This window comes from Gallinula chloropus, assembly GCF_964237585.1.
Source record: "Gallinula chloropus genome assembly, chromosome: 3".
In the NCBI taxonomy this organism is placed as follows: Eukaryota; Metazoa; Chordata; class Aves; order Gruiformes; family Rallidae; genus Gallinula; species Gallinula chloropus.
Window position 1 is genome coordinate 72,150,220 of NC_140087.1, and position 15,194 is coordinate 72,165,413.

Below are 15,194 nucleotides of genomic sequence, written 5' to 3' on the forward strand. Positions count from 1 at the left end.
ACCCGCCGCCCCTCCCAGCCATCCCCCACATCCCCGCCGCGCCCCCCGCCGCTACCTCAGCCCCGCCGGTGTCTCCGTCCTCCCCCTCCCCCCCCGCCCTTCCCGCGCGTTGGTTCGCTCCGCCCCGCCCCTTTCCCCCACCTCTCTCGCTCAGTCCCACCCCCCGGCTCCCCGCGGTGGTCTGGCCCGGCCCGGCGGCGGAGGGAGCGGCGGAGACGGGTGGGGAGGTGCTGGCGGCCGGGGCTCTCGCTGTCCGTTGGCGCGCCGGTCCCTGCGGAGCGGCGAGGAGCGGGGCGGTGGAGAGAGCGGAGCGAGCGAGGAAGCGGGAGCGGCTCCCCGACCCCGAGCAGCACCATGAGGTGAGGGGCCGGTCCCGGAGCAGGCGGCGGCTTTGGGGGGGGGGGGTGGTGGTGGAAGTGGGGGGAGAACGCGTGTGTATGCGTGTGCGCGCGCCTCTAACGGTCCGCAGCCGTGAGGGGGGGGAGGGGGGGGGGCACGCTCGGCCGGCGGAGGGGGAGGGGGGCCGGGCTGAGGGGAGCCCCGCGGTGGGGGGGAGGGGCCCATTGTTACTGGCGGGTGGGGGAGGGGCGGCCCCGCCGGCCCCGTCCCCCGCGGCGGCGGCGAAGTTGCGCTCGGGGGGCGGCAGCGGGGCCCGGGCCTGGGGTTGGTGGGGCGACCCCGCTGCGGCGCCTCCCCCAGGCTGGCCGCGGCGGTGCGCGCCGGCACCGTGTGAGTCCCGGCCGGCCGGCCCCTTTCTTCTCTTTCTTTCTCTCTCTCTCTCTCTCTCGCCCGGCAGTGGGTTTTTTCCTCCCCCCCTCCCCTCCGCCTCACCCGGCGCGTGTTGCATTGCAGCAGCAGCTGGGTTTTTCCCCGTGTAATCAATAAAGAGGCGTCGGGGCTGGTGGGGGGGGGGGGTGCGGGGGGAAGGAGGAGGGTGGGTATCCCCTCTCGGCAGCCGGGGAAGTGCCGCGTTTGGAGGTTTCAGATGTAAACACTGAGGTGGACGCGGCTGGGGGCCGGGGAGGAGGGAGGTGGGTGCCTGCCTGCCTTCCCTCCCTCCCGCCGGGGACTCCCGCTCCCCGCCGGCTCATTCATTTGAAGGCGATTTTCTGCCTCCCTGGCCCGTCCTCCCCCCGCACCCTCCCCCCCCCGGCTCCTTTTAGTGCCTGCTCTGTTTCCATAATCTTCTTTCTGGATTGGTGCAAGACCCGGTGAGAAATGCGGCTCGGTAGCCCGAGCGCTGCTCCGTCTGTTCGGGGACGTTGTTCTCCCCGCAGGCCTGTCCCTTGGTTAAACCACTGAGGAACCGAGTTACTCATTCTTTTTTTTTCTTTATTTCCCCCCCCGCCCTCCCCAAGATACTGTCTGCTCTGCAGTTGGATTTGAATCTTCTTTGTTTTAAAGGCGACTGTAAGTCGTGAGGTCCTTTGGAGTATAGCTCGGCAGGATCCGTGTGATGAAAATCAGCAGAATCCTCTGACACGTAAAGCTGACGAGACGTTAGAATTCCCTGTAAATTACAGTAAAATCCTAATTGGTGGTTTTTTTTTTTTTGAGCTGTAAGGGTTCCCCTGCCCGATGCGTGTGCACCTTCAGTGGAAAGGGTAGCACTGCAGTGGCAGGCATGGGAACAGTCTCCCTGCTGTTTTCTTTAGAATTGTGCTTCTGTATTTCCCTCTGGTTTCCTTTGTTAACTGTAGGTATTTATGTCCTACGTTATTTTAAGCATTGTTTTGCCTTGTGATAATTTATTTTCACTTACTCATGTTGCTCACGCAGGAGTCAGATGTCCTGGAAATAAAAAGTTACAACTCACAAAACTTATAGTTCGTACCCAGATCCTTTAAACAAAGGATTTTTGGGGTTTTTTATTGTTCTTATCTTGACAAATTTTTAACACAATGACTGCTATTGATCTACCCGGAGTTGGCATGAATATTTTCAGAGGCCCCGTATAAATTTGGTTTTCATACTGGCAAGAAGTACTTTTCAATTGTGCAGCTGATGCCGAGTGAAGTAAGCTATACCAGCAAGACTACTCTTTCGCTGATGTAACTGTATGTGTGCTAGGACTTCTGCCAGCTTGGAGGGAGCACAAATATTTCTCTTAACCAGTATAACAGGAAAGTGTCTAGGTTGAACCTACCCTTAGGTTGCTTATTTAGATGTTGGAATAGGTGACTTGAAGCAGTTAGTAAATATAGGGAAGTGAATGTGTTACAGGTCCCAATATTTCTTACCTGTTCATGAGCACGGGTGTTCAGCTGGTAAGGGGGAGATGTCCTTGCAAGTTGGATGGTCGCTCTGAGTGGTCATTGGGTAGATCAAAGAAATCTGACTTCAAGGACACTTGGTTCCAAGATTTTGAAAAAAAAGAAGCTAACTGTACCAATTAAACTACACAGGCTAAACAAATGATGTGGTTAAAGAAGTATTTTCTCTCTGTAGAGGCACTAATAAATTGACTCAGTTTTGTTTAATTGGTCCAGCTCCAGTACCATGGCAAGCTCTCACTGCATGCCCTCTCTTTGGACTTGTTTAGACTAGGATTGATGGTATATTTCTGAAACATGTTTAGACAGTAACTTGGTGATGTGTGTTGTTAGGGCAGTGTCTTTTAATGTGTATTTGCTGGTCAAGGCAAGTTGTGATGGGGGAGGAGTGACAAGGTGGGTGGGGGACGAGAGACTGGCGTTTCATATATAGCTCCTCTGTGTGCAGGTGGTGTTAAATCTTAGAGGTTAGTACTAAAAACGTAGTCTTGACATGGTATTAGTTATCTCCTGGAATGTATAAGTTGTGTTCTGCCGCTGCTGTTTTGCAGGTAAGTATGCAGCTGGTGCTCCAAAGAATACAAACAGAAATAAGTACTAGAAGTCATTCTGAGATGAGCTGAGGGGGATGGGGAAGAAGCCCCCAGTTTCTGTTCTGTCCTTCAGCACATACATGTGTGAGAGAGCCTGTTCTTCAGCTGTCACGAGCCTGAACTAATGCGATGATTCCATGTTAAGATCTCCCATCTTGTCTGGGTGGTTAGCTGGTGAGTTACTGAAGAGCAAACTGGTTTTCCTTATGTCAAATAAAACTAAATGTCATTGTAAAGAGCATCTTCATATTATAAAATAATCAGCAATTCAGTAAGACAAACATCAGTGGTGCACAAAAATTTATTCTTGCAGAAGTCTGTTTTGTATTTGAATTAACATTGTATGCTATTTGAGTAGCATCTGTTAAGGGTTTTAAGTTGCTGATAAACTTTGAATATTAAATATCCCAGTTAAATGGTCTAGCCTGAGTATGAAGTTACCTGGTTCGGGAGCCAGCTTGAATAGGGCTTGTGTGTATCTCTCCTGCTGCTTTAGGTAAAGAGCTGATTTCCATGAACACCTGTTGCTCTTATTGTATTGTGGTTAGCTGACTAAGTACTGCTCTTAATATAGTTTCCTGAACACACTTATCTCATAATAGGTATCCAGGAATAGGCATATTCAGTGAGGTTTCTATCTACTAGCTGACTGGAACGTGGTTGTGGGGGGAAAGGTAGCAAAGGCCTAGGAAACATCACGGTTTGGTGCCCCAGTTCGTGTAATCGCTTAACTTATTGTATTGGCACAAGAACAGCGTGTGTGAGCAGACTTTCATTGATTCATATGTTAAAATCTGTATTACAGAAGCTGACAAACATAAGTCTAGTCCTAGAGTTGGGGTTCAATAGTGAAGGTTAAGTGACTTCCCTTAATTTTTTTTTTTTTGATATCCAGCTCATTCTGTATGTTAACTCCAATAAAAATAAATGAGCTTTCCAAGATACTGACTTTTTTTTTAATCAAACCGTACAGCCTTCTCTTGGGATTACTACATCCATTTCTTTGTGTGGGAAAGAATTGTTTTTCATTAGTGTGCTAGTCAGAAAGCAGACTGCTTAGTCTGTTTTCATTACCCAAGTTGCAGGAACTGGGAAAGAAACGGTATTTTTTTAGAATTTTAAATTCTAGTCTTTCCAGAGCCCACTGCATTCACTTGTGCTTACCACGGGCTACCATGCATATCATATGTGTGAGTGTTCTTTTTGTATTTAGATAGGGCAGCAGCTAAATTATTACAGACTTTTGTCATCTTTAAACAGTTGTCTCATCTCAGTGGTGTTTTCAAGATAAAAAAGTTAACTAATTTTATGCTCCCTCTAAACCATACTAAAGTTTCCTCTTACTTTCAGCAGGTTTTCTGCTCAAGTATGATGCTTAAGAATGTAATTCATGTTATCGATTCAAAGCCAGTGTAGTTTGTGCCTGGGTCAGTAAGCCTGTATTGTATTTTAAAGGTTGTGTGAAGATACCTGGTACCATACTCACTGGGCTCTTTATATATCTAATATGGGAGTGGAAGCCCATGCCAGAAGTAGCAAAACATGGACTTTTGTTTAGGACTAGGAGTTATTCAGGGAACTCGCACACATTTCCAAGGGTTTCCAGGAAAGTGGGTATATAAGAGCACTGTAGTGTTAGTGTAGTATAGTTCAGTCTACTGCAATAACTGCAGTCATTTCAAGTAGTAAGATACCAGAGCAGCAAAGCCATTAATTTCAGTGGTGGCATTAAGTTGTGTACATCAATATGTAGGGTAACACATTGGGATTGCGCCTTTGCTTTAGTTTTAATACTTGCCCAAATAGTGTATTTGAAGTAGAAAGCTTAATTTAGTTGGGAAATATTTGATAGAATGTTGGAAGTGCAAGCAGGCAGTTAAATTAGACTGGATATGCATAACTGCAACCAATACAGTTCTTAAAATTGCTCATATCTCAAGAGTAAAATTGGTGGTGTAGGCAGGGTGGTTTTTTTCAGGTGGATACAAGAATTCAGGTTACTTTCCTTGTTCTTAAGTAAACTAACAGATGGACTGAGTCATCTGTCTGATAGAAGTGGAGTCTTTAGCTAGCACTTTATTTGTGACAGTTGCAAGCAATTTTTGGATGGGTTGTTTCTGCCCACCTGGTATGGAATCTGACAACTGTTTTGCCCTCAAGGTCTCTGGATAGTTTAGTGAATTATTTTGATAGTAAAAGTATAAGTCTTTTTCAAATATTACTGTATGAATGGAGGGTGTGGGAATTGCAATACAATTTTTTTTTTTTTTTTTTTTTTTTTTTTAGAAAAAGCTATTTATGACCATGGCAGCAATTATGTTGTCAGCCTCTAAAAATCAGAAACAGTCTGGGAGTGTGTATAATTCAGGAATGCTCTCTGGAAGGGTATGTGCAAGTTATTTTCTTGACTCTTGATTCAGGGCTTCATGTTGTTTTTTGCTGGAGGTCAGAGAACAAGACAGAGTTACGTAGTGCCCTACTTCACACCACTACATCATGAAAGGTTTTCTGCTCTTCCATAAAAAGGGGAGGAATTACTCTTCCAGCACCTGTTTCAGTGGATGCTTTGCTAGCACACTTAGGGCATAAGTGACGTATCTCTGCTCTGCCTTAGGCATGTGATTGGAAATACTTAGTAATGAGAACTGCTTCTTGCCATGCCAGTGCATTTCATGCACAACTATTATAGAAGTAGGTTACTGAACCACTGGGCAGTCATTTACTTTCATTACTACACTGCACATGTATTTTGTGGAAGAATTATTCCCTTCTTTACTCTGACCTTTCATCTAAAGTTGCTCTTGACAATTCATGCCTGCTTCCGCTCAGCAGTGGAGAAATACGTGTGCCAGCTCTCTAAACATCTAGATATGTTTAGCTTTTAAGACTGCTCTAGTGTTGAGAAAAAGGAGAAAACGTGTGCTTTTAATGTTGGATTAAAAAAACCCCAAACCTAAAGACTTTTAGTAGTAGGTGAAAGTAAATGTAGCAGAGACAGAAGTCACACAAGCCTTGTTGAACAGTTTCAGTATGTTTAAGTAGTTTTTGGTGGTACACACCTCACTCCTCCACCCTAGCCTTTCCCTGCCAGTCATTGTGAATTGTATAAAACTACCTTGTGTTCTTGATCTGTTGGCATCTCTTGGGATTAACATGGGAGCAAAGCCACTTTTGTATCTGTCTGTATTTAAACCTGCCAGATGAAAAGCCAATATTTGGTCCTTACTGTTTGTCCCCTTCCCTAGCTTCCCATGAGTTCTCTCAAACCTGGGAAAGAATGAGGTTTGTACATAGCTTTTTGTTGACTAATGTACAGAATTTTTTCTCCCCTTTTAGAAATGGCCATAGTACCTTATTTTAGGGTTCAAATTTTCTAACATAAGAAATAAAACCATTTTTCTAAGTAACTGAGTCTGATGTACTTTTTTAAAATGCTGTGTACCAATACATGTTTTAGAGGAAAGCAGAGTTTCATTTCAGACACTTTTAATTAATTGTTCTAGCACTAATTGATAACCCTCTCCTGTATTGTTGCTTACTACAAGTCCCCTTCACTGTAACTGTTTCATGACTATAATGTTGGAAAAGTTTCAAAAAAAGACCATGAGAACCCTGCCTTCTGACAGCGTTACACGTGTGCTACAGTTCTGCAGACACGTACGGGCAGCTTACGGAACTGCTCCTGGGGAGCTGAGGTGATGTTTTCCTGGGTTTGCTGCCTAAACGCTGGTGACAGCCCAGCAGAGAGAATGGCACTGTTGGGTGTGAGGTGAGGCGAATTGTCAGGCTGCTTTCAGATAGTCTTTCCAGTTGAACTGCTGGAAAGAAGCATGTGTTCTGGGAGTCAGTGCATGAGCTAACGTGAGGGGTTGAGGTAAGATTCTCTTGCTCCTCGTGAGCAATCTTTAGGCAGGGCCCATTAACAGAAAATGTAATCAATATTCAAGCAAAACCAAAAATCTGCCCATAGTTTCACATAGTGGAAATTCTTAAGAGAAAGTTGACATACATAAAGGAAGACTGGTAAAAACTGTTTGTTTAGTCCAAAACCAGTATGCTGCTTTGTGTGTGGGTTGGTGCTGTGTGGCTTTTTTTCTTAGGGTTTTTTTCTTTTTTTCTTTTTTTTTTTTTTTTTAAATTATGGTAAAGAAAGGTTCTGACACTCGGTGAAGTATGGGGGAGAGAAGTGAAAACTAATTGCACTCCAGAGGGTGATACAAAAATACTACTTTGCTGGACTGGTGTGCTGCCAGAAATAACTCTAAACTCGTAGTTTGCAGCACAAACAAGATTGGAAGGATTTTATTTCAAATGTTCTGTCAGTCTTTTGTTATTCTTCACAAATGTGAAATTTCTTTTCCTGAATTGGGTTACAAAGCAATTCAGTGCAAATTTCATAAGAAGTTGAAATTGTTGTATATTCTGTGTGTACTAACCACCTAGTTTCAAAAAAGGAAGAAAAGCTTTTAGAACTTGAATATAGCAAAATAACAGAACAAAGCTAACCATTGGCATAGCTAAAGCTTCTGTTATGTCTTACTTGCAGCTTTGCAGCTGCTAGAGGAATATTTTCATTTTCCTTCTAGAGAAAATAAATTTCTCTGTATGTGTCATTCTCCTTAAAGCAATTTCCTAAAATACAGAATGATACTCAAAGTGACTGCTGTCACCTTATTGCAGGCTACTGTACGCTGATACCAAGTTGTTAACTGCAACACTTTGAAAGTTATGTAGCTAAGGGAATGTTTCATTGTGGACTCATCACTAATGAGGAGCTACTGGTAAATGCTTCAGTATTTCAGTTGTTTAGACCCGTATATGTCTTCATACATGGACGCATCTGCTACTATTGTATTTTTTTATGGAATTGAAAATGCAGTTATCAGATGGGAAGATGAGGATTCTATTGTTGATCATGTGTTTCCGATAAACCTCCAGGTACTGCTGTGTTAGTGGTGTCTTTACTGGCACTGGTGAAAGAGGCAGTTGATGCTTTCATGGTTGGCTTTGCAAATCTGACTGAAGCGTTTGCTCTTGGTAAATCTGGGCCTTGAACATGGTAGAGTGGCTGCTTAAAATGACCAGCTCTTGAAACAGCTTTTATTCAGTGTAGATGTTTTTCAGGTACCCAGCTTCCAAACCTAGGCTAGCAAGAATGTTTCTTTTCTAGCTGCTGTAGGTGTTCCCATCAATAATGTGTTACAATGAACACTGCTCACTGCTTGTTTTGAAAACTCATTTGTGTATTTTCCTGTTCTATAAAAATATCTTTCCCCCTCTTTGCTTTCTTTTAAAAGCTTGGAGTCTTTTTACAGCAGCACTTAGTGATGTGTACACCTTGTATTTCCTCTGCTGTGTTGAACTGATGTTGATATTTGAGGAAAGTATATGATCCTTTTGGCTAACCTCAGTCCAATAAACAATGCCGAGTCTTCTGTAAAAGTACTCAGTCCAAGTTAATGGAACAGATTATTTTTCTTTCTAAACTTGTTTGATTTGTACTTAAAATTGAATGGTGAAGCTTTCCTAGGAAACATGTACTCTGTTCTCCAACGCATTCACAGAGCCTATTTTTAGAAAATTGGCTACCCTGGATTAAGTTAAATGGTCTTTACAACTTAAGGAGAAACATGGTTACCTATTGTCTGAAATAGATGGTGTGGCCAGACTGACAAAGCAGTGAAACTGAATCCTAATGAATCTAATTATGGCAGAGGTAAATCAGTGTAGCAAATGCCAGCACTGTTATAAAAACAATCAGTGCTGAAGCTCAGCATTTGTATGTGTAAGTCTAATCACTGAATATATGACTTAAAAGCCGGTATAGTTTGGTTGTAGTTAAGTACTATTCAAGCAAAAATACTGTTGTTTTAAGAAATTATGTTCAGATTTTTTTTCTAGTTAAGAATACTCTTGCTTTGATAGACATGTCTGAATATAGTCAGAACTCAAGGAGCTATTATATTTTAATTTATTGTTAGGCACCGATGTATATGGTTGAATCCCTGGTTTGAGTAGAGCAGGTGGATGGTGCAGGAAGTAGCTGATGCTTTGTGTCTCCGTTCAGTATCTGCATATACATGAAATAAAAACGTCTTGGACACAGGACTGCTTTCCTAGCTAGACAGGAACCATCTGGTCTGAAACAGAGTGTGGGGTAGTCACTCCTCTCTTGGTTAGAACATGCAGTTTAAAGGTTGAGTGAAGATGTGAAAGACCTACCCAGAGCAACGTTCTTCAGACCAAGAGAAGGCTGAGGAGGTAGGTTAATCTTAGAAAGCTCTCGGGGAATCTGTGTCTAATCCGGAGTAGAGGGAAGAGTGGATGAATGGCTAGAGCACTTGAATAGTAAGTTGTTGCTCATAAACTCTACCAGAGGTCGAATGCAGTACTTCAGCTGCTGCTTCAGTTTTACGTGTTTTGGAGAGTAATTGAGAATGAGTTTTCACAGCTTTTTAGTGGTCTCACTGGGTGTTTAGTTGTGGGGTAGAAATGCAGTAATGGGTTTCAGATGAAAATTTTGACTTGAGATTGAGGAAGGAGACCAAAGTGTCAAATACCTGAAAGTGGTACATTAAACAAATTTTGCACCCTAAAGATCTTGTTCTGTAATCTCAAAGGTTGTGGTAGTACTTTTGCTGTAGTTTCCACAATATGGTGTGATGAGTCCAGTAGCCTTTAGTTTAGTGATCATCCCAGTTAATGGCTGCTGCCTGAATTATTCTCAAAATTATTACTGCTGAACTTAACATCTGACCTTACAACTAAGTTGTGAGGTGAAGAGATCTGGACTGCTGGGTCCAGACACTCCACTCTGATCCTTGGGGTCTCTTCCAACCCAGGCCATTCTATGCTTCTATGAATACAGAGTTCCAACCCCGCTGCCACAGGCAGGGCCACCAACCTCCAGTCTTGGATCTACACAAGGTTGCCCAGGGCCCCATCCAGCCTGGCCTTGAACACTTCCAGGGATGGGACATCCACCACCTCTCTGGGCAGCCTGTTCCAGCACCTTACCACTCTTCCTGTAAAAAAAACTCCCCCCTAATATCTAATCTAAACCTTCCCTCCTTTAGCTTTAGTCCATTCCTCCTTGTCCTGGTGTTATTTACCCTTTTAAAAAGTTGATTTCCCCTCCTGTTTGTATGCTCCCTTCAGGAGCAATGTCTTTGAGTAGTCTTTTTATGAAGTTTGGAAGAATAGTGTATCTCAGGCTTGTTGGTTTGGCATACTATAAAGGTGACTATAAGACCAAAAGGTCTTTCTGTATATTTTTTATGTGCTCTGTGTTTGTTACTCACTGATAGAACAGTTCTACAGTCCTGTAATTGCCACTGTTTCCAACAGTAGCTAAATCAGTAAGGGCACAGCAGGAAGATAAACACAAAGGTTGCGTTGCAGGTTATGAATATTGTTGCTGTAGCTGTGTTGCTCTAAGGGTATAAACAAGACAAAGGGTTTATAAGGAGAGGCAGTGTCCTTTATTAGATCAGCTGCTGCAGCGGTGGAGAACAGGACACGGGTAAGCTTTCAGACATTCAAGTGCTGAGTTCCTGAGATAGTTATTCAATTCTTTGGAGACACCATGTGGAGATTTTGTACTGTGTGGATTCTTGCAGGCATGTTGCAGATACAGGTGAATTTTGCTCCGTGTTATTTTTGTTTTGTAGGTAGTTTGTGGTTTTGATGTCTGACCTAATACAAATACCTCGTGTAGTTCTTATTTCAAGGAACAAGGAGTTAGGTCCTGAAAGTGGGTAAGCAGCTGTATGACAGGGTTTAAATTGTGATTTGTTTTTGCATTACTCTGTGAAGATGATGTCTGCATGAGCGAAGTGCAATTTGCATTGCACAGAAAAATATCAAAACACAAAACTGAAAATACATTTAATGTGTTACTGTTCCTGTGTAAAGTGTGAAGGTATATTTTCCTTGGAAGTGTCTAACTACTGGGAATCACTAGCAAAAATGCATGGACTGCCTGGTTTGAGGGAACCATCGGTGTTATTTTTGTGAGGATGCGGTCTTGGTCGTGAGTGTGACTTGTATATAGTAAATGTGGAAGATGCAGATAAAAGTGGATTGCATTGCATCTTTAGACATGACTAATGCTTAATAACACTTAATAGTAGGATTTTATTTTTGCCCCGTCGAAGCCCCTACTTAGTCATCACAGGATAGAAGAGTGTACAATTAAGCCAGTTCTAAATTCTCTGAATATCTTCCCTTCAGTTCATGCCTATCTTTTTCTTAGGGCAGATGGATGCAAAACAAGCCACTTCTCTTGCACTTCTCCTTGCCCCAACAATGGAATCCCCACTGTTCTCAATGTGTATTGTTAACCTCTGTGTGCTGCCTGTGTGTGAAGGTGTTTACTTGTTCAGGTTTCCCAGTACTTGATGCATAGTCTTCACCTACAGTGAAGACCAGTGGTCTGGTCTGTAGCTTACTAGTTGTTAATAAAGAGGGAGGGCAGTGACTATGTGGAGGAATGAGAAGTCCTTAGCTGTTTGGAGTTGGGAAGTGTTTGTAATCTGGTTTGTTAGTGGTATGCTTTATGTTATCTGGGCCTTACTATATAAGGCCTTCATAGCTTTTTTTCTTTAACTTCTACGTAAATTGCACATAATTTGTAAGTGATGTGAGGATAAGGACTGACCTGTCTGTGTAATGCTTAGGAACGCTTTCAGGTTTGGTGATTTCTGTAGTGGTAATCTCTGTATTCAACATCCACTTACTTGAAGTCATGCTTTTTTCCTTTTTGCATTGCTCCCTGGCTTCAACTATGTCTGAAGTTGGGGTGGGTGTAGGGAATGGATTCATCCCAAAGCCCAGTTGCTAGATATTTTGGTTGTAACTGTCGGGGATCTTACCCTGGTCTTGTCTGGCAATTGCGAGAGTGGTTAAAAAAAATTCTCACAAAACAGCAAAGAAACAAACAAATGAGAGGGAGGAATCTCCCCAGTTTGGTGTTGCATATTTTCATAGGCTTTATGGTCTGTCAATTTCCCAGTCAGTCGAGTGATCCTAAGTTTCCTGGTCTTTGGGGAAGGGTGAGGGATTCCATGCAATTCATACTGCCTTACAAAAAACTATGAAGAGAAACACAGTTTATATACCTGCACAGTTTACCTTCAAAATTGATAACAGATATTAAATTCAAAGTAATTTGGGTTGATACTCATTTGCCTTTTTTTGGTAAAACAAAACCAACCCTCCAAACACAACACAAGCTGAAGCAAAACTACAAATAAAGCTGTAGGTTTTTCTTCTAGAATTTGAGAGCTTTATTTTTTTTTTTACATAGTATGTCAGAAATCTGATATAAACCAATGAAAGCATTCTACACTTAAGCATGAAAATTTTCAGCATCTAAATTTTTTTTTCTTGGACATTGCTATAAAATTAAACTGCTCTTGGCCATATACACTGTAGCAGTGAATTTTCACCTAGCAGCACCATACCCTACAACCATTTAAATGTGCAGAATCATTTAGATGTAAACCAGAGGATGTGTTGGACCTAGAATCTTTGGTTAGATTGGTGACGAGGCTAATGTTTATGCTGTGGATGTTGTGTTTCTCAGGAAGACTGGGGTTAATTGTAGCTTGGCAAATAAAGAAAGAAAGAAAGAAAGAAAAAAAGTTCCATATTGTTTTCCTGCAGTAGATTCCTGTTGCTATGCAACAAACAGAATGTCACTTAGTCCAGGATAGATTAAATTTGTATTCCCGGCACATATCTCAGCACATTCATTTTATACTTTAGCAGGAGGGTATGGTTCTGACTTCCTGTGGCACTGGAGTATGTGGCGTATATTGGAGTTTCTATTCTGGTGCTTGCTGTAGCTGTGGTGACGTCAGCGTGCTTGCAGAGCCTTTCTTTGTGTTTGGATGGATGGGACACCTGTGTAATGCAGTCAGGCTTCCAACCAGACAAAAAAGGGTGGTGGTTTTCTTCCCCGAGGTGGGATAGTATTGCCAAGCAACACATTAAGACTTCAAAAGGGAGAAATTTCTTGCATGGGGAAGAAAAAAAAAAAAGCTGAAAGCCTTTAAAAGCGATGCAGAGGAAGTTAATGCAGATGGCACTATATGAATCTTTTAAACCACAAGCCCCAGTTAATTTTTAATGGCTAGAATTAACTTTGACATTTTAATGTGTTGACACCTCCCTTCCCTGCTCTCCCCAGTGCTAAAATCTACCAGTTCCAGCATCCAAACTCTTCGCTTTCTCTCTAGATGGATTCAGGAATAAACGTTTAGGGTGTGTGTGGGAAAATTACCTTCTATGGCTCTGGAACCAGTAATTAATGGACAAATTATAACATCTGGTAAGGCATTATTTTATAATCTAGCTAGACTTCTGTAGTGGAAAAAGAAGGCAGAAATGATATTTGGAAGCTAGAAGGATGTTAATGTGCTCTTTGCTTTATCGCTTTGTCATACGATACAGATGACTGAAACAGAAACTTGAAAGCTGTGGATTATTTTAAGAATAAAACGTGTGCTTTGTCTTCCATGCTGTGGTGTTTATCCTGTATAATAATCTGTCTTTTAAGCAGTTCTCTCAATTTTGTTGTGTATTTTGAAAGCCAATTTACAAACTCTAAGCCAAAATTAAGTGTCATATTAAAATTAGCAGGTCATACACTTTTTTAGCCGTTAGAATTTAAATGTGCTGTTGTCTAACATCTGTTTGAATCGTTGGTCTGAAGCAGATTTGTAATGTAAGTTTACTCTTATGCCTTGCTGCTTAATGACACTGAAGTGGAAAGGAAGAGCCAAAATGAAGTTAGGAAAGATTCAGAACATCTCTCGGTAATGTTCCCTTTCTCGTTTTGCCAAGGGGATGCCTCTAATATATAAAGGATCATTACAGGAGCAAGCAGCCTTTGATAATACCATTTTCTTTCTTGTAGCCTGCTGCTTAATTCAGAGCTCGATGCCAGAGCGTTGCATGCCTGTTACCAGGCAGACCCAATAAAAACCGTTTCTCTGTGTACATAGAGACAACCTGATGCATCCTAAAAAGATTCTTACAGCATTCAGTGTTGGGTGAAATCAGACCTGAGCTCTGTAACAGACAAGTGATTTGAAGACATGGACAGGGATGCTGGAGTGTTTTTTGCTTTCTGTTTTAGCAAGATCAATCCTTGCTTCTATTGTGGAACTGTTTGGTGAGAATGAGTATACTGCCTGTGGTTTTCGGTGCCATGATGGCTTGTTTTAGTGGTACCCTTTGGCACAGGAAACTAGGCGTTTGTAAAAATGCCTCCTCTTTTTGAGGAGCAGCTGAAACTAATTTAATTATGAAGGTAACAGTTTTATCTGTAACATTAATGAAATTAACTTATTTTAATGTGTAGAATGGAGATGTTCTAGAAAATGCACAGGCATTCGGGAAATTTGAGATGTAAGCTCCAAGTAGTGCTTTGGTAGGTTACTAAAGTTAATTGTAAAGAAACTCAAAGCAGAAAATAGATGTGCTAAAACCCCTCTGGTTGTAGGACAAAGAGCATTTAAATACTTTGAAGTACTAATCAATTTATTTTTATTTTCAGGTGTTGTAAGTTAACCCCCCACTTTTGTCTAATTGAACCCTAAATCAGATGTAATGTTGTGGGAGTAATCTCTTAATTTCTGTTACGTAGCCTACCCTCACCATTTTCCTCCAGGTCTGGTAACAGCTATGAGTTTGCTAACAGCATCTGGGGCTAAAGAAAATCTCCATAGGAATTTTCCAAGTATAACTTTCAGATTTGAGAGGCAAACGATTGAGAACAGAAGTTAACAGTTAGGAACAATACTTACTAAAAGGAAAATATTTTTTTTTAAATCTCCAATGTTACCCCCCTCCCATTTTTATTTTTTTTAACTTTGTGGGGTTTGTATTGTTGTGCCTCATAGTGTAATGGAATAGCAATCCAAGTTAAGCAAAAATACGCAGCAGGTAAAGCAACAGTCCATTTCCATGTTAATGGTTGCCAGATGAAAGTAATCAGTGTAAGGGCAGTGTATGCTATTTTGATTTTTGTTTTGTTTTGTTTGAAGTTCAAGTGCTCTGCTGCTATAAATAGGGCTACTGCAAAATAGTAAGCTTCCCATATTCATCATCTTCCTGCTTTGACACCACCCCCCAAATTGAAAATACATTGGGGCAAATGCTGGCTCTGTTTTTATTATAACTAGACTGAAGTTCAGTTTGGCTGTTGAAAATAAGTGAATCAGTTCTTTACCTTGTACGTTCAGTCACACTAACCTACCAGCTCTTGGTTATTAATTATACTGGTATGCAAAATGATGTAAAAAGGGTGTTGAAGCACACG

The 15,194-nt window shown here is 42.0% G+C and overlaps 1 protein-coding gene across 6 annotated transcripts in view; it reads left to right on the top strand.

Annotated features, from left to right (window-relative positions):
* Positions 1-278: 278 nt before the first annotated feature.
* The window catches only part of ENAH (ENAH actin regulator), a gene marked incomplete at its 5' end in the record, with an annotated part of 97,343 nt that continues 82,427 nt past the window's right edge, over positions 279-15,194 (top strand). For all 6 annotated transcript variants that reach the window (XM_084262382.1, XM_084262383.1, XM_084262385.1 and 3 more), the window contains one exon: positions 279-359. In XM_084262382.1, coding sequence (XP_084118508.1) covers positions 355-359 — 5 coding nt within the window. The remainder of the gene's footprint in view (positions 360-15,194) is intronic.